The sequence below is a fragment of the Salmo trutta genome, chromosome 31 (genome assembly GCF_901001165.1).
Source record: "Salmo trutta chromosome 31, fSalTru1.1, whole genome shotgun sequence".
NCBI classification, from domain to species: domain Eukaryota; kingdom Metazoa; phylum Chordata; class Actinopteri; order Salmoniformes; family Salmonidae; genus Salmo; species Salmo trutta.
In genome coordinates this window covers 11,128,243-11,152,546 of record NC_042987.1, presented here as the reverse complement: position 1 = coordinate 11,152,546, position 24,304 = coordinate 11,128,243, and the positions used below count along the sequence as shown (strand labels likewise).

The window sequence follows — 24,304 nt, the reverse complement described above, 5'->3', positions numbered from 1 at the left end:
AGCATTGGAGTCAACATGGGCCAGCATCCTTGTGGAATGCTTTTAACACCTTGTAGAGTCCATGCCCCAGAAAACTGAGGCTGTTTGGGGAAAAAGGCGGTGCAACTCAATATTAGGAAGATGTTCTTAATGTTTTGTACAGTCATTGTATTTTCTGTAGGAATTGGTCAATGGTAACGTGATCATGAGAATTTCATATACAATTACAATGTGCTGTTAACATTCTACACTTATTTTCTTCTTTACTGTGCTATACTGTGTTTTGAGCCATTCTGCAGGGTCATTCTGTCTTGTGTTGTGTTTGTGGCACTCAATTATCTTCTGAATATGCATACACCAACACAACACTTAATGTGATCACTTCAAATCAAACTGTGCATCGCTCACAATCTACAGCAATCATCACTCTCTTCACTTCCCCCTATCTTTTTTCACAAAATAAACAAGCCACACCCTTCACCCCAACACTCCCAGTACTCCCTCTGTGCCATGGTCTGGGGACACTTCAAATTCAATCACACCTAGTCTTCCTATGTTGATGGACACCCTGACACCCCAAACCCTGGCTGTTCTCTGTGATCGATAGATCAGAGGCCTCTCCTGGTCATTGTGGCCCTCTCACTGCAGCGGAAGTCAATTTAACTGTACGTTGTGACTGCAGGCCTGTCGTAGAACATAAAGCCTCTGAGCCTGACCCCACCTCTCCATCCCCCTGACCCCTACCATCCCACCCCTACCTAACACACTGTCACTACTATTCCTCTTGTAGAACATAAAGCCTCTGAGCCTGACCCCACCTCTCCATCCCCCTGACCCCTACCATCCCACCCCTACCTAACACACTGTCAATACTATTCCTCTTGAGTTTCAGGGTTTACTTAGCGGTATAAACAAGAATAAGAAAAAGTAAGAAAGAGTCACGATTGTTCCTACCTTCACTCTGCACCGGCATAACCAAGCATCAGCAAGTGATGACGCAAGTTATCACTAAACTTCCCGTGTTGACGTCCCGAGTCTCTCCTTTTCTCTCTCTCTGTATATCTCCACTGTTATCTCTGCCTCTGTTGACTGGCAAATCAATGAACCAGTAAATCTTTCAAACTACATATTTATTTTTCTTATCGATTTAGCCATCTACGGTATCTAACGATCTTTGATTCAGATGACCAGTTTTATACAGTGCCAGTGGTGTCAGTTTAGACAATGTACAGTAAAAGTGTAATTTTCAGATGGCAAAGGTAAAGTTGTATGAACATACATGTAAGATGTAAGCTAATACACTGAAACACATATTCGATTGCCTAGTTGAGTTAAAATAACGTAACAGTTTAAAGGCAGCAGAGTAACTTCAAAATAAGTTATTAACCTGATTTGATATCATACTGTCCTTTGTGGCAAGAAGTGAAATCCCAAATAGACAAACACTAACTAGACAACACATACTAAATGGTTCCTATATACACAGTGTATAAAACATTAAGAATACCTGCTCTTTCAATTACATAAGACTGACCAGGTGAAAGCTATGATACATTATTAATGTCACTTGTTTCATCCACTTCAGTCAGTGTAGATGTGGGGGTTGGGTGAAACAACATTTTAGGAAGGGGGGTACAACTCAATTATAGGAAGGTGTTATTCACTTTTTCTAAAAGTGCAGATAGGTTTTCATGATATCATTTTTTTTACCAGTTGTAAATATATAGGCTGGTAAAATCTGTGAGGAGCCGTCAACAGTCAAACATGAAAGCCATTTCACAAATCAGAAAAGTATGTCAAAATGTCTCAAAATACCTTTTGTACCAGATTTTCACAGACAGTGTTACAGAAAAACTATGTAATTATGTTTTATTTGTTCCATCTGGCCTGAGACAATATTAAACTTGTGTGTGGATCCCCAGGGTATGCGGGTACCACATTTTGAGACACTGGATTCTCTCCTATGTGAGTTCTCTGATGTGACTTCATACTGGACCGCTGGGTGAAGCATTTCCCACACTGTGTGCACTCGTATGGCTTCTCCCCGCTGTGGACCACAGCATGTCTGATCAGGTTGTACTGCTTGGTGAAACTCCTGCCACACTGTTCGCAGGTGTACGGTTTCTCTCCGGTGGTGCCGCCTGACCTCCACTGAGTCCTCATTCTCTTCACCATGTTAAAACTACTGCGACTCAAGCTGTATCCAGAGAAGGTGGAGGTGGTGGCCATGTTTGACCCTGTCATGCACTCACTCATTCTCACTGTTGATTCTGAAGCCCTGTACTGATGCTGCCTTGGCTGTAGAGCTAAACTATTTCCGTTATTATTTGAGTTCAGCCTCTCGCCGCTCTGTCCTTCTGGCATCTGTTGTCTAGTCTCATCAGCCAATGTCCTGACATGTCTTTTCATGTGTGCTGCTGCACTGAACATGTTAGCATGTGGTTTCCCTATAGAAGAGTGAACCGATGGCCCTACGGATGGCAGCCCACTGTGGGATGGAAAAATTGAGATATTCTGAGAGTACTCTTCTGTGGAATGAAAGGAGAAATCTGGGTGGCCATCAGGGTCAGTTTCTCGGCTTGGATCCACAGATGTCCACAGCTGCCCATCAGTCTCATCCATGACAAACTGGTCAGGTCCTGCCAGGGCTGTGGTCTGATCCAGCTCCTCCTCTTTCTCATCCTTCACCATCACTAGCTCTTGTGAGTCCTCGTCCTCGGCTGGGCGGTGCTGCTCTGTCCTGAACACCTTTGATTTCTCTGCAGACGTGAGCCGGGGTGTGCCTGGTTCCTCTGGACCATCAGAATTGGGGTAATGTTCCACTGAGTCTTCAGGAGATATGTTGGGTTGCGTGATGAAGTCCACATCAAAGTGCCGTTGCTCAAAGGATGGTGGTTGCCCAGGCTTGGAACCAGACTCTAAATATTTGGGATAAACATAAAAGAAACATTACAAAAGATCTTTAACAGTTGCAAAACATGAAAGATTTCGAATTGACTGTGTGTACGCGCACTCTATATGCCAACCCAGAACAAAAACACCAACTAGCAATTTGCAACGTGTATACCACTACACCCACACAGTCTTCCATAGACAGACAGAGCAGTACCCCTTATGGTCGCACCCACCCTCTCCAGTGATCCTGAGCTCTTCCTGAGGGTCAGTCTTCCACACATCCTCTGCTGTCTCTTCATCTTTGATCAGTATGGGTTCAGTCTCTGCTCTCTGCTCCACATCTGTAGGCTGTAACAGAGGACTGAGATTATTACTCTGGACACACCATATCTAACCCTTTTCATATTGCAGTGACCTTGGTTTGTAAGTAGGCTCTTTTCATGTCCAGAAATTAAGTTGGATAGCTACCTGTTATTCTTATCCAATTTATTTGGCATAGGCTACAGCCAGAAAGTAGCTTGTATAATTTCTGGGTCAATAAACCATTTAATTTGAGAACAGTTGTGAATATTCTTTCATTTATAATCTATCAAGGTCATTACATTGGTGTAAATTACACCATGACATTCAGGGGTCTCTATTGAGTGTAAAAAAATAAAATAAAAAGATTATGGGAGTAATAATATTTTCTTTATGGCACTAATAATAACGAAATCATTTAAACTGTAAATATGGGCCTCCTGAGTGGTGCAGCGGTCTAAGACACTGCATCACTACAGACCCGGGTTCGATCGTAGGCTGTGTCACAGCCGACCAGGAGAACCATGAGGCGGAGCACAATTGGCCCAGCGTCGTCTGGGTTAGGGGATGGTTAGCGACTCCTTGTGGCAGGCAGGGCACCTGCAAGCTGACCTCGATCGCCAGTTGGACGGTGTTTCCTCCGACACATTGGTGCGGCTGGCTTCTGGGTTAAGCGAGCATTGTGTCAAGAAGCAGTGCGGCTTGGCGGGTCGTGTTTCGGAGGACGCATGGCTCTCGACCTTCGCCTCTCCCGAGTCTGTAGGGGAGTTGCAACGATGGGACAAGACTAACTACCAATTGGATATCCCGAAAAAGAGAAAAAGATATATATTAATTACCTTTTAATGTGGCATGAACATAACCAGTCATTCTATTTTTCACCTGATTGTCAAACAAATCACTTAAAAAAGTAGTCTACCTGTGCATGTTCATCCACTCCAAAATAATTCCAGCAGCTAAACATCATGTATACTTGCGCCATTTGATGAATGGAAATAGATATGTTACAAAACACTAAAAAGTGTGCCTAATGTATTATATTGAATGTAGGCTAATGTACCTGTTCTGCGTGTGTTCATGTGCGTAAAATTGCCTTGGCTGAGAGGGTAGGTGCAGGCCTAGTGGTGGGTAGTTGCAAGTAAAGGCCGTGTACCCACCTTTTTCAGAAAAATACTTTTACCATGACCGACAATCAGCGTTTACCCACCAATTATTTTGCCACTACCGGTAGGCTTATTTGAAGTTCATAGTAATAGAGCCTAAGTCAGTTGACCGTGTGTGTTAGAGTAAAGGACTTCACGCTGCTTGCTTAGCGAGTAACGTTACCACTTCCTCACGAACGATTCAGCCCATACCTGGCTCGAACTCGGGACCCCTGCCTCACAAACATACAACTGTCCTCCCTCAAACGTCTTAGACGATCGCGCCACCTCAAAAGTTAGCTAATGAGGCGAGCAAGCGGGACACTTCAGGCTGAGGAATAACTTTCACACATCCCCATGTGCTACATGAGCGTGACCAACACATTTACCACTGTAAAACATTATTTACCACTGTAAAACATATTTACCACTGTAAAACATATTTACCACTACATTTTAAACAAATAGAATGGTTAAATTAGCATTATTTTTAGAGACCCTCACAAAGTTTGACTTTTGTTGCATTTATGGGAGCCAACATCTTATTCAGGGAAGCTGAGCACTCCCTGGCTCCCCCCAATTAGCACCTTGGTAGTTACCCTGGTTTATAAAAGCGGATCTCAAGTCTGCTACTAGAGCATATTTTTGTGGCACAGTCGATTGGTTCGCAGGGCTTCTGGCCATATGGTCGAGGGTTCGAGCTATACTCCCTGCCTGTTTCATTGCAATACTAATGAATCACAGAAAAACTTCAAACATTCCAATAACAGAATTGATCCAAGAGGTCAGGTCTCTGTAATTGTAAAAGGTGATGTATCACACCTGGGGTTGAGAGTCCTCTTCAACAGCCATCTCTCCGTCTCTCCACTGTGAGTTACTCCTCTGCTTGTTCAAAACAATCTTGACTGGATATGAAGATTTCTCAGATGCCATTGGGTAAAAAGCTGGAAAATAATTGTATTCAGTCAAATATTAGGGCTATTCACACATTTGGGCTTTGAATATGCAATCAATTTAACATGAATAACACATCTACTACCTTTTCTCCTGACTCGTCCTCGTGTCTTCTTCAGCTCGCCCTCCATAATTTGACACTTCCTTTTCAGTCCATCAATATCTCGCTGGCTTTGGGTCATTTCCAAACGTATAACTGCACAGCTATCATCAACCTGTTTGTTTATTTCTGCTACAGCTGCTTTAGCTAATACCTCCATAATGGATACCAACTGCGCCTGAAAATTGCAGCTTGCCATCTTGTCCAACCCAAATTACAGATTTGTATTCTCTGTGTGAAGTAAAACGTGCAATAAACAATCCGTAGATTATGATAAATGGCAACGTTTCAAGTGGGAGATGCGTGCGCAATTGCAATCGTACTTCCGTTCAACTCGTGACGTGAGTATCTATTACCGTAAATATGAGAATGCAATAGCCCTTCAACATTTGGTAGAATTAGCACCTTCCAGGCAAATACCAGTGTCTATTCTAGTCTGCCTGTAGTATAGCCATATCTATTGACAAACACATTTTACCATTTGAATAAAGCATGTCTCTTTTTAGTCAATAGATATGGCTACATGTATGGGAGGGAGAGTGCAGTGCAATGCAGTGGCTCACATGGTTATTATGCATGAAAGGCTATAGATGCCTTTTATGACGCACGGTGGTAAAATCCAAAAACACTTCTTCAACCATTCTCAAACACTAATTAATTTTTTTATTATCAAATATTGTCATGTCCATTCTCATCGACACAACCTAATAAAACCATTCTGAAAATGTGATATGGTATTTATTAAATATCTCTCTCATCATCACTCAATGCCTAGGTTTACCTCTAATGTACTTACATCCTACCATACCTTTGTCTGTACATTATGCCTTGAATCTATTCTATCGAGCACAGAAACCTGCTCCTTTTACTCTCTGTTCCGAACGTACTAGACGACCAGTTCTTATAGCCTTTAGATGTATCCTTATACTACTCCTCCTCTGTTCTTCTGGTGATGTAGAGGTTAATCCAGGACCTGCAGTGCCTAGCTCCACTCCTATTCCCCAGGTGCTCTCATTTGTTGACCTCTGTAACCGTAAAAGCCTTGGTTTCATGCATGTTAACATTTGAAGCCTCCTCCCTAAGTTTGCTTTATTCACTGCTTTAGCACACTCTGCCAACCCGGATGTCTTAGCCGTGTCTGAATCCTGGTTTAGTAGTACTGATATATCTGTGTGAGATTAAGTTAATTATGATTGAATGTGTTATGGAGCAGTGTGTATACAACGACTGTGTGTACACTGGGTGGTATTTCTATCCAGGAGAGGAAGTAGAGCTGGCTCAGTTCATCGCCACACACCAGTTCACTGGAGCAGTGCAGGTTCACCTCCAAGACTACAGCAGTACCCACACACACAAACACATGTAGAGAGAGAAAGAGATAGTGTAAGCATACATTCATACATACATACATACATACATACATACATACATACATACATACATACATACATACATACATACATACATACATACATACATACATACATACATACATACATACATACATGCATACATACATACACAAACAGTGCATTGCTGTGACTACTCATCCATTCTTGACAAAAAATTATTTGAGTGTGTGGAAACTGAAGAGTTAGAATTTCATGCACCTGTTTCTTGATGTTTGTGTCCCATGTTTTGACAGTTCTCTCATAGGACGCCGAGATGATCGTGCTGTTGGCGAATCACAGTACACTAATCCTGTCATTGTGTGCCTAGGGAATATCCATCAAAATCATCATCAGTCCTCCCGAGTGGTGCAGTGGTCTAAGACACTGCATCGCAGTGCTAGCTGTGCCACTAGAGATCCTAGTTCGAGTCCAGGCTCTGTCACAGCCGGCCGTGACCGGGAGACACATGGGGAGGCGCACAATTGGCCCAGCGTCGTCAGGTTTAGGGAAGGATATGGCCGGCCAGGACGTCCTTGTCCCATTGCACTCTAGCAACTCCTGTGGCGGGCCGGGCGCATGCACACTGACACGGTCGCCAGGTGTAGTGTTTCCTCCGACACATTGGTGCGGCCTGGTTCTGGGTTAAGTGGGCATTGTGTTTCGGAGGATGCACGGCTCTCGACCTTCACCTCTCCGGAGTCCATACGGGAGTTACAGCGATGGGACAAGACTAACTACCAATTGGGGAGAAAAAGGGGTAAATAAAATAATTGTAAAAAATGTTAAAAAAATTCAATCATCGATATCGAAATATCTAACAGGTTTCCTGCTACTCCAGGACGTTTGGTGAACCACATGTTTCTCCCACACCAGCAACTCTAGAGACAGGACACAGAATAACAGTCCAGTTAATAAATTATTCATATAACAACTTGTTATGTGAGTGTCATTGTACTTCAGTGAAGTTATCTAGCCACCTTTTCCCCCACTAGACTGCTCCATTTCTAGCTCAATGATGAAGACAGATCAGTATTTGGGCCCATGACATACTAGGGAAGGCAGATATGACCATATTATCATTCACATATTTTTGCTACAGTGTGCACTAATGAACATGACCCTTGTCTTTGGCAGACATAGACTAGGGAGGAAAATACCATCCATCTGAATCAGGAAACAGCTGGGGCACGTGGGTGAGGATGAATTTCACCATGATGGACTGGACCCTCATCTCCATAAAGACTGCTGTACTGTTAAACCCTGACGCCTCAATATCTTTTGACCTGCAAACAGCCTCAGAGGGTTAAACAACGTTGAACAATGCAAACACACTGTTTTAACTATCTCTATCTAGTTCATGTCTTTCTCTCTCATGTAGATAAATGCACTTGAGAAGGTTTGGAGCCAAAACAATGGCGAGGTTCCGGGCATGCATGTTGGTGTGTGAGGAATAAGAAGCCATCTTGATAAGGTGACACATCGGGAACTGCAGAGGCCAGAGAAACCAGGGTGAGGGAGAAGGGGCAAAGAGAGAGGAAAATGGGTTTAATTTTGTAGATGTAGCTTGAAAACAGTTGAAACTATTCGAGAAAAACGACACATGGCACAATTTTTTTATCCCTATTTACAAACAGATGGTTCCGTCCATATAATATATGGAAACATTGCAAACATTTACTATTTCTATATAAAAGTAGGAGAAATTACTGAATAGGTGGAGGTTTACCTGTAATGGGGAACTGGTAACTCCTTCAGCACATCCTTGATCTTCACTAGCCTCTCCTCCTCCAGCTGAATCACCACAGCTTCCTAGTGGGAAAGAGGTTGATACAAAAAGCAATATGCCATATTTATGCTGGGTCTCGTTCAGTAGGTATGAAATGGGAGAAAATACTGACATTTTGAACCTCTACTACCTGAACTTGTCCAATAGAAACACCACTTCTCGTTTTCCATGTCTTGTTTTTGCTCCTACTGAATGGAATTACAGTATCTGAATTACTATCAAGAAATGTACTAAGACAGGTAGGGGAGAGGGGGGTAAGTTGAGCCATCTTTGTTTCTAGGGAAAAATGTATCATTTGACCAAATATTTTGGAAGAGGTTATCATTTCATGGTCTGTAAAGGAAGAAACCACATTGAAAAAGTGGCAAAAAAAGGATTTTCACCAAGTCAAATGAATGTATGGTGTTATTGTCACGTCCTGACCTTAGAAAGCTGTTATTTTCTATGGTAGAGTAGGTCAGGGCGTGACAGGGGGGTTTTCTAGTTTAGTTTTCTATGTCGTTAAGTTCTAGTTTTGTATTTCTATGTTGGGTTTTGTTTGGGATGATCTCCAATTAGAGGCAGCTGGTCCTCTGTCTCTAATTGGAGATCATACTTAAGTAGGGGTTCTTTCCACTTGGGTTTGTGGGAGATTGTTTCTGAGTTAGTGTATGTTTCTACTCTGCGTCACGGTTTGTTGTTTTTGTTCGTTAAGTTTGTGTATGTATTGCAAAGTTTCACAGTGAAAATAAAATGTGGAACGACACACACGCTGCACTTTGGTCCGCTTCTCCTTACGACAGCCATAGATTTCATGATGCTTGTATCTAAATCAAAGCAGATCATTTTTGTGTTCTATACATCAGTTGGGCTCTCTCTAAGCTTCAATATAAGGTCCTAAACCTAGCACAAAAGTGCATCCTTGTAGCTGTGTGGGCTAATATAGTCAAAATGTTTGCCTTGGGGTAAGTTGAGCCAATGGTAGAGCCAATGGCAAGTTGAGGAAAGTGTTTTCTTCTTAACATAGGGCCTAGCCTATGCTAAAAGTGTAAAAAAAAAGTACAAAGTGTTTAGTCTGTGTTAATAGATGCTTAAAATGCTTAAAAGTTTTTTAAAAAAGCTATTGTGATTGTGTTGAATTGTGTTTGGGAAATAAATATAGACATGGTTTTATAAAGATATTGGTAATATTTAACTCAGTAAAGACATTTGAAGGCAGCTTAACTTACCTTGTCCCGCCGCTCAACTTACCCCATAAGTAAGTTGGCCAGGAGACCACTTTTTTTTGGACAAGCTTTTGATTATTTCCAGGGATACATAACATTCAGAAATATACAGTGAGTGTACAAAACATCAGGAGCACCTACCTATTATTGAGTTGCACCTCCTTTTGCCCTCAGGACAGGATCAATTCATCGGGGCATGGACTACAAGGTGTCGAAAGTGTTCCACAGGGACAGGTTCCACAGGTTTTGTCAAGTTGGCTGGAATGCCTTTGGGTTGGTGGATACACACGGGAAACTGTTGAGCGTGAAAAACCCAGCAGCGTTGCAGTTCTTGACACACGCAAACAGGTGCACCTGGCACCTACTACCATACCCTGTTCAAAGGCACTTAAATATTTTGTCTTGCCCATTCACCCTGTAAATGGTACACAATCCATGTCTCAATTGTCTCAAGGCTTAAAAATCATTATTTAACCTGTCTCCTCCCCTTCATCTACACTGATTGAAGTTGATTTAACAGGTGACATCAATAAGGGATCATAGCTTTTACCTGGTCAGTCTATGTCATTGGAAAAGCAGATGTTCATAATGTTTTGTACACTCAGTGCATGTACATATCTTTGTTAGAAAGAATACTATATTTCCCTTGATGGAGTGATGCTAAATGTAAAAAATTGCTCAACTTACCCAACTCTCCCCTACTCACAGCATATTTGTCATACAGCTGGTATGAGAGGAGAAGATTGGGCAACTGAAGTAGGCCTTGCAGAGAGAGCTGACAGGGTGACTGTCCTGCAGATCTGGGGTCCACTCACTGTCAAACTCCCCCCTTTGGAAACAAACACATTACACTGCTGCACTTGACCACACACACACTCACGCTCGCACACACACATACGAGGCACAAACACACACACGCTTACCTGAGTTTCTGTGTGTTGGATGACACCCCAGATAGCCTGTAGATCCCATCTACAACCCCATGCTTCTCAATGAATTCACTGAAGCTTCGCAGCACCTGAGGAACTGAGAGACAGACAAGATGATAATACTACGGAACTGACAGGGATGAACAACAGGATGCTAATGTTTAACTTATTCAGATACAACATATTCTAACAGACTGAGGGAACTTGGGACTTACTCTCCTGACAGCTTGTAGCCAGGTGGTCCAAAAGATCCCTTCTTTTCTCCAGAGTCTCCGCATCTCTTATTTTCTCCTGCCTTAACTTCTCACATTCAGCCCTGTTGTCAACTATGTGTGTATGTGTGTGTTTAATATTAGTATTTTCTGTATGAATTGGTCAATTGTAACCAGTTGCGATTTTAGCATGTAAATCTTGGTGGCGCAAAAAAAATATATATTTGGGGAACGCATGCCAGCAAAGCAAATACACAACACAACACTAAACAATACATTAATTACACTATTACGGTGAATCCTTACCACTGCTACACAAGACACCGGCTGTCTGGCAGCGAAACAGTTAATTCAGCCTCATTTACTGCCTTTTAAAAAAACATGGCTGACTTGCTTAAACAAATGTGGTTTCTACATTACTATGGCATAAGGAGACGACAAGCGGATAAGAGGCGATCCGTAATTTTGAATAAGACAATGAGCGAGCTAGGACGGACGTAGTCAATATAACTATTTATTCAGCACCTTTGAAATGTACAGCAACAGAATTCAGAACATGGGCCTTTCTTACAGTATTCTCCCTGTACACCAAGTCAGAACCGTAGGATAAATAAAGGGGGCATATAAGCGTACAATGATAGCGCTTGCAATATTTTATTATGACATTTCTCTAAAACAGGCTATATGCTACATGTGCACCACCAAGTCAGAACAGTAGGCTAAGTTATAAGGGGGAAAGGGACCGCATTATTAGGGTGAGGCACATGGGCTACTAACAGCTTACTACACAACGTGCACTTAGTATACATTTCTTAGCTACAGTATACATAGCTCTGAGGGGTCTTTGGCCTGGTTTGCTAACTACTTCTCTCAAAGAGTGAGTGTATAAAGTCAGAACATCTGCTGTTTCAGCCACTGCCTGTCACTAAGGGTGTACCCCAAGGCTCGATCCTAGGCCCCACGCTCTTCTCAATTTACATCAACAACATAGCTCAGGTAGTATGAAGCTCTCCCACCCATTTATATGCAGATGATACAGTCTTGTACTCAGCTGGCCCCTCCCAGGATTTTGTGCTAAACGCTCTACAACAAAGCTTTCTTAGTGTCCAACAAGCTTTCTCTACCCTTAACCTTGTTCTGAACACCTACAAAACAAATGTCATATAGTTTGGAAAGAAGAGTGCCCCTCTCCCCACAGGTGTGATTACTATCTCTGAGGGTTTAGAGCTTGAGGTAGTCACCTCATACAAGTACTTGGGAGCATGGCTAGACGGTACACTGTCCTTCTCTCAGCACATAAAGCTGCAGGCTAAAGTTAAATCTAGACTTGGTTTTCTCTATGGTAATCGCTCCTCTTTCACCCAAGCTGCCAAACTAACCCTGATTCAGATGACTATCCTACCCATGCTAGATTATGGATACGTAATATATAGATCGGCAGGTAAGGGTGCTCTCGAGCGACTAGATGTTCTTTACCATTCGGCTATCAGATTTGCCACCAATGCTCCTTATAGGACATATCACTGCACTCTATATTCTTCTGTAAACTGTTCATCTCTGTATACCCGTCGCAAGATCCACTGGTTGATTCTTATTTATAAAACCCTCTTAGGCCTCACTCCCCCCTATCCGAGATATCTACTGCAGCCCTCATCCTCCACATTCAACACCCATTCTGCCAGTCACATTCTGTTGAAGGTCCCCAAAGCACACACATCCCTGGGTCGTTCGTATTTTCAGTTCACTGCAGCTAGCGACTGGAACGAGCTGCAACAAACACTCAAACTAGACAGTCTTATCTCAATCTCTTCATTCAAAGACTCAATCATGGACACCCTTACTGACAGTAGTGGCTGCTTGTGTGATGTATTGTTGTCTCTACCTTCTTGCCTTTGTGCTGTTGTCTGTGCCCAATAATGTTTGTACCCTGTTTTGTGCTGCTACCTTGTTGTGCTGCTGCCATGTTGTGTTGCTAGCATGTTGTTGTCATGTTGTGTTGCTACCATGCTGTGTTATGTGTTGCTGCCATGCCATGTTGTTGTTTTAGGTCTCTCTTTATGTAGTGTTGTGTTGTCTCTCTTGTCGTGATGTGTGTTTTGTCCTATATTTTTATTTTTAATCCCAGCCCTCGTCCCCGCAGGAGGGCTTTTACCTTTTGGTAGGCCGTCATTGTAAATAAGAATTTGTTCTTACCTGACTTGCCTAGTTAAATAAAGGTTAAAAAAAAATGTAAATAAATCTCCCTGGCATATTACATCATTTATGCAGCAAAGTCTAGCATTTTCTGGATTTATGGTTCCTTCAAGACAACTGGGAACTCGGGGAAAAAAACAAGGTTGAATCTTGACGTCCGTGATCTTCAGGTCAGAGCTCTAGAAAGAGGCCCGAGTTCCTGACTTGGAATTCTGAGTTGGATGACCGTTCAAAATCTATTTCCCAGTCGGAGCTCGTTTTTTCCAGAGTTCCCAGGTGTCTTGAACTCACTGAAGTCCGAGATTTCCCAGTTCCGAGTTTTCAGTTATTCTGAACACGGCAGAAATAATGCTGGATTGACAGCATGGCCAGGGTATTCAACCTTTTCTGGCCCATTTTGTTGAATGTTTATCCTTTTAAGCCTGGAAAATAGACCCTTAAACCCAGACTTGGACCACACACCCAGTCCACTGAAATACAGGCTAGTGATTGCTTTGCAACGCTTGCAGTTAGCCACTGATTCCTTCCAAACCACTTATCGTTGAATTTGCGATTTCCAATTTGTTGTGTAATGTTTATGTCCAATGGCCGATGAGCACCGATACGTTTTATCTATAATTTCACTTCATCATTTCTCTTCATATGACAAGGATTGAAAAGGATTTGCCAGTAGATTGTCGACTTGATTAATGATGATGACTGCTAGCTTGCAAGCTAAGATTTTTAAAGTATGATGTTGACATCAGTCCAATCAAAGCTATGGTAGATATGTGATTTAACGTCATTTTTATTTGTGGCCAATGACCTTGAGAATTTTTGGATGGGCACTTCTAATGTAACTCTATGGCAGCACGCAAGACGCTTGAATTTTCTAGCTCTACCCATAAACTTTGCGGTGACGTAGTGTCCCCATGAGTGACAGAACACTGAGCCAATCACAGCGCAACTAGAGAACATTAACAAACCCTACACTCCGTATTTTCCGCTGGCTGCCCCAACGCCACAAAAAGCACTGAGCTAGGCTGAAACACCTTCATTTTGGAACTGCCTTACTCAAGAAAGCAAAAAAGAGACCATGTTTGTATGCTGCTTTACTAACTCAATGAATTATACAGTTGAAGTCGGAAGTTTACATACACTTAGGTTGGAGTCATTAAAACTCATTTTTCAACCACTCCACAAATTTCTTGTTAACAAACTATAGTTTTGGCAAGTCGGTTAGGACATCTACTTTGTGCATGACACAAGTAATTTTTCTGTATCACAATTCCAGTGGGTCAGAAGTTTACATACACTAAGTTGACTGTGCATTTAAACAGCTTGGAAAATTCCAGAAAATGTAATGTCTTTAGAAGATTCTGATAGGCTAATTTACATCATTTGAGTCAATTGGAGGTGTACCTGTGGATGTATTTCAAGGCCAACCTTCAAACTCAGTGCCTCTTTGTTTGACATCATGGGAAAATCAAAAGAAATCAGCCAAGACCTCAGAAAAGAATTGTAGACCTCCACAAGTCTGGTTCATCATTGGGAGCAATTTCCAAACGCCCGAAGGTACCACGTTCATCTGTACAAACAAGAAGTACGCAAGTATAAACACCATGGGACCATGCAGCCGTCATACCGCTTAGGAAGGAGACACGTTCTGTCTCCTAGAGATGAAAGTACTTTGGTGTGAAAAGTGCAAATCAGTCCCAGAACAACAGCAAAGGACCTTGTGAAGATGCTGGAGGAAACAGGTACAAAAGTATCTATATCCACAGTAAAGCGAGTCCTATATCGACATAACCTGAAAGGCCGCTCAGCGAGGGAGGAAGAAGCCACTGCTCCAAAACCTGCCATAAAAAAAGACAGACTACGGTTTGCAACTGCACATGGGGGCAAAGATCATACTTTTTGAAGAAATGTCCTCTGGTCTGATGAAACAAAAATAGAACTGTTTGGCCATAATGACCATCATTATGTTTGGAGGAAAAAGGGGGATGCTTTCAAGCTGAAGAACACCATCCCAACTGTGAAGCACTCGTGTGGCAGCATCATGTTGTGGGGGTGCTTTGCTGCAGGAGGGACTGTTGCACTTCACAAAATAGATGGCATAATGAGGGAGGAAAATTATGTGGATATATTGAAGCAGCATCTCAAGACATCAGTCAGGAAGTTAAAGCTTGGTCGCAAATGGGTCTTCCAAATAGAAAATGACCCCAAGTATACTTCCAAAGTTGTGGCAAAATGGCTTAAGGACAACAAAGTCAAGGTATTGGCGTGGCCATCACAAAGCCCTGACCTCAATCCTATAGAAAATTTGTGGGCAGAACTGAAAAAGTGTGTGCGAGCAAGGAGGCCTTACAAGCCTGACTCAGTTACACCAGCTCTGTCAGGAGGAATGGGCCAAAATTCACCCAACGTATTGTGGGAAGCTTGTTGAAAGTTAAACAATTTAAAGGTAATGCTACCAAATACAAATTGAGTGTATGTAAACTTCTGACCCACTGGGAATGTGATGAAAGAAATAAAAGCTGAAATAAATCACTCTCTACTATTATTCTGACATTTCACATTCTTAAAATAAAGTGGTGATCCTAACTGACCTAAGACAGGGAATTTTTACTAGGATTAAATGTCAGGAATTGTGAAAAACTGAGTTTAAATGTATTTGGCTAAGGTGTGTGTAAACTTCCGACTTCAACTGCATATATTTTCTTTGCATATTTTGTAAACTGATATGTGACACGTATTAATGCCAAAATAAAATGTAAAACAGGCAACAACAACGGAAACGTGACCATGAGGAAACATTAACATTTACAAAGCCCCATTAATATTCTACGCAGTTTTGTTTTCTTCATTGCATTTATTTGTGATTTATTGTTTCACTCTGTGAAGTGCATTGCTTTACTGTGTTATACTGAGCTGTGTTTTGAGCCATTCTGCTGGATCATACTGTTTTGTGTTGTTTGTGGCACTCTGTAAAGTAAGAAAACAGCCAAATCATCTTCTCAATGTGTACACCAATACAACACTTAATGTGAACACTTAAAATCTAAATGTGCATCCCTCACATTGTACAGCATACATCTCTCTTCACTTCACCTGATGTATTTTTTCCCACAAAATAAACAGGCCACCCCTTTCACCCCAACACTCCTAGTCTCCCTCTCAATGCCGTGGTCTGAGGACACGTTTTTTGGGGGGGTTTGGATAAACGCCGAAAATAAGCTCTGTAGTAACACAGGTTTAGGAGCTCTTAAACGTTTTGTGCTGAGATAATCTTCATTAGCTAACGTCAGGTTTTGTGAATTTTGAAGCATTTACAGAATGTCATCAGAACAAACACACGAAACACATAAAGGCTTCATAATACACAAAGGTCATGTTAACTGACTGACATTATTTAATAAAAAATATAAGCCTGTGTTATTGGCGTTTATCCAAATTCCCCATAGGCTTTGACCAACGAGCCATAGCTAACTCCTTTCCGTTTTTTAGGACTACAAGCTAGCGAGCTCTACTGTGGCGCGCTCACTGCGGCGGAAGTCAATTGAACCGCACGTTGTGACTGCAAGCCGGTTGTAGAAGATGAAGCCTCCGAACCTGACCCCACCTTTCCATTCCCGACCCCTACCTTCCCACCCCTAACACACTGTCACAGTTACTCCTCTCGAGTTTCAGGGTGACTTAGAGGTAAAAACAAGAATAAGAAAGAGTAAGAGAGGTAAGACTAATCCTACCTTCACTTTGCACCGGCACCTCCAAGAAGCAGCAACCTACCGACTCTGTTGATTTGCAAATCAGTGAAACAGTAAATCACTCAAACTAATCATATAATCGATTTATCTTATCTATTTAGCTATCTACAGCAGGGATGGGCAACTGCCGACTCGCCTTTTGTTGGCCCACGGATCAATTTCCAAAAACTGAAAAAATATATGCACGTAAGGCCCCAAAAAGGTTAGGGCTGGCATTGATTGCATGTGTGGGTATGGATGTGGGTACTTAGACACGCGAGCCACTGCGGCCCCTCGTGATAAATTCACATTTGTTGTGGCCCCCATCAAACTTGTCCATCCTTGATGTATACAATCTAATGTTCTTTGATTCAGATGACCAGTTTTATCCAGTACCGGTGCAGTGTCAGTTTAGACAACGTACACAATAAAAGCGTAGTTTGCAGATGTCAAATGTAAAGCTGTATGAGCATGTATAGCCTATTACACTGAAACAAATATGTCATTGCCTAGTTTTGAGTTGACATAACTAAACATTTTAAAGCAGCAGAGTAACGTGAAAACATAACTTGGGAAATCAAGTTAAGTTATTTACTTAGACGTAATATGACATCCCAGCTAGTGTTGGTCTAACTACATAAAACACATACTAAAAGGATCCTCTAAATTATTTATCTAAAAGCACAGACTGCATTTTTCATGAAATCATTTTTAATGAATATAACATGTTTATAATTTTGTTGGGCAGAAACACATTACCAGTTGTAAATAGGTTGTTAAAATGAAAGTGAGGAGCCATCAACAGACAAAGCATTTCACAAATCAATTGGGAGAAAAATATTGTAAAATGTCTCTGTACCTTCTAAATACCTTCTGTAACACGTTTTCACATAGAACGACAGCAATTATGTCCCTATTTGTTCCACCTGGTCTGAGACAACATAACACTTGTGTGTGGATCCAAGGGGTATCGGGGTACAACATTTTGAGAGACTGGACTCTCTCCTATGTGAGTTCTCTGATGTGAATTCATACTGGACCGCCGGGTGAAGCATTTCCCACACTGTGTGCACTCGTATGGCTTCTCCCCGCTGTGGACCACAGCATGTCTGATCAGGTTCCACTGCTTGGTGAAACTCCTGCCACACTGTTCGCAGGTGTGCGGTTTCTCTCTGAAACGCTTCTCGGTGGTGCCGCCTGACCTCCACCGAGTCCTCATTCTCTTCACCATGTTAAAACTACTGCGACTAAGGCTGTATCCAGAGAAGGTGGAGGTGGTGGCCATGTTTGACCCTGTCATGCACTCACTCATTCTCACTGTTGATTCTGAAGCCCTGTACTGATGCTGCCTTGGCTGTAGAGCTAAACTATTTCCATCATTATTTGAGTTCAGCATCTCACTGCTCTGTTCTTCCAGCATCTGTTGTCTAGTCTCATCAGCCAATGTCCTGACATGTCTTTTCATGTGTGCTGCTGCACTGAACATGTTAGCATGTGGTTTCCGTATAGAGTGAAGCGATGGCCCTACATCATCTGTCATAGTAGGAACGGATGGCAGCCCACAATGAGATGGGAAAAAAGAGATATTCTGAGAGTACTCTTCTGAGGCATGAAATGAGAAAATTGGGTGGCCATCAGGGTCAGTGTCTCTGCCTGGATCCACAGAGGTCCACAGCTGCCCATCAGTCTCATCCATGACAAACTGGTCAGGTCCTGCTAGGGCCGTGGTCTGATCCAGCTCCTCCTCTTTCTCATCCTTCACCATCACTAGCTCTTGTGAGTCCTCGTCCTCGGCTGGGCGGTGCTGCTCTGTTCTGAACACCTTTGATTTCACTGCAGACGTGAGCCGGGGTGTGCCTGGTTCCTCTGGACCATCAGCATTGGGGTAATGTTCCACTGAGTCTTCAGGAGATATGTTGGGTTGCGTGATGAAGTCCACATCAAAGTGCCGTTGCTCAAAGGATGGTGGTTGCCCAGGCTTGGATCCAGACTCTAAAGATTTAGGATAAAATAAACATTACAAAAGACCCTTAACAGTTGCAAAACATGACTGCTTTAGAACTGACTGTGAGTGTACGTGCCCTCGGTTTAGCTGAACTGACGCCAATGAACACGTATACCACCACACCCACACAGTCTTTCATAGACAGAGCAGTACCCCTTATGGTCGCACCCACCCTCTCCAGTGATCCTGAGCTCTTCCTGAGAGTCAGTCTTCCAAACGTCCTCTGCTGTCTCTTCATCTTTGATCACTATGTGTTCAGTCTCTGCTCTCTGCTCCACATCTGTAGGCTGTAACAGGGGACTGAGGTTATTACTCTGGACACCCCATATTTAACACTTTCATACCCATGAATCACACAAAAGCTGTAAATTCTCCTGATATTCCAATAACAGAATTGATCCAAGAGGTCAGGTCTTTGTAATTGTAAAAGGTGATGTATCACACCTGGGGTTGAGAGTCCTCTTCAACAGCCATCTCTCCATCTCTCCACTGTGACTTACTCCTCTGCTTGTTCAAAACAATCTTGGCTGGATATGAAGATCTTGCTGATGTCATGGGGTAAAAAACTGGAAATAATTGTATTGAGTCATATTAGGGCAAGTCAAACTTGGGTTTTGTATATGCAATCAATTTATCATGAATAACACACTACCTTTTCTCCTGACTCGTGTATTCTTCAGCTCGCCCTCCATCATTTGACACTTCCTTTTCAGTATATCAATATCTCGCTGGCTTTGGGTCATTTCCAAACGTATAACGGCACAGCTATCATCAACACGTTTGTTTATTTCTGCTACAGCTGCTTTAGCTAATACCTCCATAATGGATACCAACTGCGCCTGAAAATTGCAGCTGGCCATCTTGTTCAGTCCAAATTACAGAATTTGTATTCTCTGTGTGAAGTAAAGTCTCCAGTTTCCAAGCTAATGTGCAACAAACAATACGTAGATGTTGACAAATCGCAACAATACTGCTTGCGGGAGATGCGTGCGCAATTGCAATCGCGCTTCCCTTCAACACGTGACATAAATATGTACTACCGTAAATATAAGACTGCAACAGCCCTTCAAAATTGGTATAATTATCACTGGCCTGACCAGGTAGAGAGTGCAACTAGATTCATGTAAACTTAAAATAAACTTAATTGAATTATATATTTCCAGTAACTATTGCATACTACATTAACTATAGCTGATTAACATTAAGAGGTTATTCTCTTGGGGTTTTTAAGGCACATACATAAACACTGAGCGCACAAAACATTAGGATGCCTGCTCTTTCCATGTAATAGCTTTCATCTTTTATCCACTTCAATCAGTGTAGATGAAGGGAAGAAGACAAGTTAAAGAAGGATTTTTAAGCCTTGAGACATGGATTATGTATGTGTGCCATTCAGAGGGTGAATGGGCAAAGCAAAATATTTAAGTGCCTTTAAACAGGGTATGGTAGTAGGTGCCAGGTGCACTGATTTTGAGTGTGTAAAGATCTGCAAAGCTGCTCGGTTTGTCACGCTCTACCGTTTCCCGTGCGCATCAAGAATGAGCCACCACCCAAAGGATATCCAGTCAACTTGACACAACTGTGGCAAGCATTGGAGTCAATAAATCAAATCAAATGGGCCAGCGTCCCTTTGGAATGCATTTGACACCTTGTAGAGTCCATGCCCCGACGAATTGAGGCTGTTCTGAGGGCTAAAGGGGGGGTGCAAATCAATATTAGGAACGTGTTTGTACACTCAATGTAGTGGTATTAGATATAAAGTGTATGCATATCAGATAGCGTATAAGAAGATAGCGAGTAGTTGATTGAGCAACATGAGAGAATATGCATAAAAGTACAGTAGTACTGATATATCTGTGAATTATGATTGTATGTGTGTGTATGGAGCAGAGTGCATACAATGACTGTGTGTACACTGACTGGGTGTTTATTCTCTCCAGGAGAGGAAGTAGAGCTGACTTCATCACCCACACCAGTTCACTGGAGCATTGCAGGTTCACCTCCAAGACTAGAGCAGGACCCACACAAACACACCTGTAGAGCAAGATACAGAGAGATAAAGTGGAAGCATACATGCATTGTTGTGCCTACTCATCCATTCTTGATTAAACTATTTGTATATGCGGAAGTTGAAGAGTTAGAATGACATGCACCTTGGTATTTGTCCCGCATTTTGACAGTTCTGTCATGGGATGCCAAGATTATTGTGCTGTTTGTGAATTGCAATACTCTGATCCTGTCACTGTGTGCCGAGGGAGAATCCATCCAAATCATCATCATTGAAATCAGTTTCATCAGAAGAAAAGAGAGACATGCTCCAGGAGTTGACATTTGGTGGCTGGTTGAATCACGTTTCCCTTGGAATCTCCACACACACCCAGCTCTGGAGACACAGAATAACGATGCAGTTAATAAATTATTCATATAACAACTTGTTTACAGATGATTCACAAGATGTTTTTTTATTTCTTTTTTATTTTACCTTTATTTAACTAGGCAAGTCAGTTAAGAACAAATTCTTATTTTCAATGACGGCCTAGGAACAGTTCTGCCCCTTGTTCAGGGGCAGAACGACAGATTTGTACCTTGTCAGCTCGGGGATTCAAACTTGCAACCTTTCGGTTACTAGCCCAACGCTCTAACCACTAGGCTACCCTGCCACCCCAAAACGTGCATGAGTATGTGAGTGTCATTGTACTGCAGTGCAGCTACCTCCCTCCACAGTCAATGCAGTTATCCAGCCACATTTTCCCTCACTAGTCTCGTCCATTTCTATCTCAATGTCACCACATGATGACAGGTCAGTCTTTGGGCCCATGGCATTCTAGGGAAGGCAGATATTATCATCCCTCAATATAACTTATATCAAAACAATAATCCAAACACCAGCAGTGTGGTCATTGAGAATGACTATGATGATGATGATGCATGAGTTGGTGATAATGATGGTGGTAAACAGGGGCGGACTGGCCGAAATGCCAGAGGGGCTGGTCCATTTTTTGTGCAGTGGGCCTGTCTAACTAGGTTTTTTTGCGTGCAAAATGATCATGATCTCCATAATAATTGGGGCCTCAATAAAAAAAAAGTGCATGTGTGGGGGCCTCAAGGGGGAAAAAATGACAGGTGTTGCGGCCTCTGGGAAAATAACTGTCTGGTATGTTGCTGGTAAACTCACCAAGAAGCCACCAAGCACAACCTGTCCTTTCTTCTCGCCCAGCAGTCAAGTGCTTTTTTCATCATTGACCAACATCCCAAGAATTTGTGTGTCATCCTTCGAACTGCAATTTAATCAGTTATGTACATTTCAAGTCAGTATTTATTAGTCTAGACCTGGTGTACCAAAAAATGACATAAATGTGTACCAAGTAATAATGTGTGTGTACCATGTGTTGTTTGCCCAGGGCCGGCCCGCCCATTAGGCAGGATTAGGCGGCCGCCTTTGGCGTCAGATTGACGAGGGCTGCATTTTCCTCACATAATTCTGTCCAAAAACAATGACAATTTCTTTCAACCAGTGGCATATGGGCTTTCAGGTGAGTGCTAATGCATTCCTTTGATAAGCAGTGGCACTTTGTCAAAGGCAGGGGAGCAAAATATTTGTGTTGTCTATTCTCAGCACATGTCTCCAGAGTGCTGTTGGAGAGACGCAATGCTACGGCGCTCCACCAACGTTCTGTCAAAAAAATAATAATCTAACATAAATACTGTAGCACATATAGCTTAAAGAGTATGTGAACTTTTATGTAACCTTCAGGCTGGAGAGAAAATTAATGACAATGTAATGAGACGGACACTTTTTTACATCATGCACGTTTCTCAGCTCAAATAGCCTAACCTAAATGGAGCCCAATCAAATAAAAAATGCAATGATATGTTAAAACCTCTTTGGGATCGATGTCCTTCCACGGGACTGTTGAGCTAACACAGGATAATGCGATTAGCATGAGGTTGTAAGTAACAAGAATATTTCCCAGGACATATCTGATATTGGCAGAAAGCTTAAATTATTGTTAATGTAACTGCACTGTCCAATTTACAGTAGCTATTAAAGTGAAATAATACCATGCTATTGTTTGAGGAGAGTGCACAATTTTGAACATGAAAAGTTATTAATAAAAAAATTAGGCACATTTGAGCAGTCTTGATACAAAATGTTGAACAGAAACGCAATGGTTCATTGGATCAGTCTAAAACTTTGCACATACACTGCTGCCATCTGTTGGCCAAAATCTAAATTGCACCTGGGCTGGAATAATACATTATGGCCTTTCTCTTGCATTTCAAAATGATGGTACAAAAAAATACAAAAGAACGGTTGTTTTTTCTTTGTATTATCTTTTACCAGATCTATTGTGTTATATTCGCTTACATTCCTTTCACATTTCCACAAACTTTAAAGTGTTTCCTTTCAACTGGTACCAAGAATATGCATATCCTTGCTTCAGGAGCAACAGGCAGTTAGATTTGGGTATATCATTTTAGGCAAAAATTGAAAAATAGTGGCGGTCCTTAAGAGGTTATTAACAAACACCTGCCTGTTTTATAAATGGTAGGCCTACTACATGGATGGGCATTCATAAAAATCCATTGCAGGCCTTACACTGTAAGCTACACCCCAGTAAGACGTCTATATGTGGTTCAGATTTGGCCCGGTCTGGACCGGACTTGATTTGGTACAAACATACACTATATATACAAAAGTATGTGGACGCGCCTTAAAATTAGTGGATTTGGCTATTTCAGTCATACCCATTGCTGACAAGTGTATAAAATCTAGCACACCGCCATCCAATCTCCATAGACAAACATTGGCAGTAGAATGGCCTTACTGAAGAGATCAGTGACTTTCAACGTGGCACTGTCATAGGATGCCACCTTTCCAACAAGTCAGTTTGTCAAATTTCTGCCCTGCTAGAGCTGCCCCAGTCAACTGAACTGTTTGTCGGGAGCTTCATGAAATGGGATTCCATGGCCGAGCAGCCAGTCACAAGCCTAAGAACACCATGCACAATGCCAAGCGTCGGCTGGAGTGATGTGAAGCTCGCCGCCATTGGACTCTGGAGCAGTGGAAACGCGTTCTCTGAAATTATGAATCAGGCTTCACCATCGGGCATTCAGAGACGAATCTGGGTTTGGCAGATGCTAGGAGAACGCTACCTGCCACAATGCATAGTGCCAAATGTAAAGTCTAGTGGAGGAGAAATAATGGTCTGGTGCTGTTTTTCATGGTTCGGGCTATGCCCCTTAGTTCCAGTGAAAGGAAATCTTAAAGCTACAGCATGCAATGACATTAGATGATTCTGTGCTTCAAACTTTGTGGAAGGCCCTTTCCTGTTTCAGCATGACAATGTCCCCGTGCACAAAATGAGGTCAATACAGAAATGGTTTGTTGAGATCGGTGTGGAAGAACTTGATTGGCCTGCACAGAGCCCTGACCTCAACCCCATCGAACACCTTTGGGATGAATTGGAAAGTCGACTGCAAGCCA

At 42.2% G+C, this 24,304-nt stretch overlaps 1 protein-coding gene across 4 annotated transcripts in view; it reads right to left on the bottom strand.

Moving 5' to 3' along the window:
• Positions 1-1,092: 1,092 nt before the first annotated feature.
• LOC115169517 (zinc finger and SCAN domain-containing protein 2) overlaps positions 1,093-24,304 on the bottom strand; it is a 43,051-nt gene continuing 19,839 nt past the window's right edge. Inside the window, exons 1-4 of one of the 4 annotated variants that reach the window (XM_029725215.1) lie at positions 5,356-5,678; positions 5,139-5,260; positions 3,108-3,222; positions 1,093-2,897 (exon numbers count right to left, since the gene is read on the bottom strand). In XM_029725215.1, the coding sequence (XP_029581075.1) occupies positions 1,849-2,897; positions 3,108-3,222; positions 5,139-5,260; positions 5,356-5,569 (1,500 nt within the window). In that variant the 5' untranslated portion in view covers positions 5,570-5,678 and the 3' untranslated portion in view covers positions 1,093-1,848. Of the gene's footprint in view, positions 2,898-3,107; positions 3,223-5,138; positions 5,261-5,355; positions 5,679-17,504; positions 18,804-18,988; positions 19,104-19,260; positions 19,383-19,468; positions 19,828-24,304 lie in introns of those variants that run through there. The other 3 variants (XM_029725213.1, XM_029725216.1, XM_029725214.1) reach the window with 3 other exon arrangements.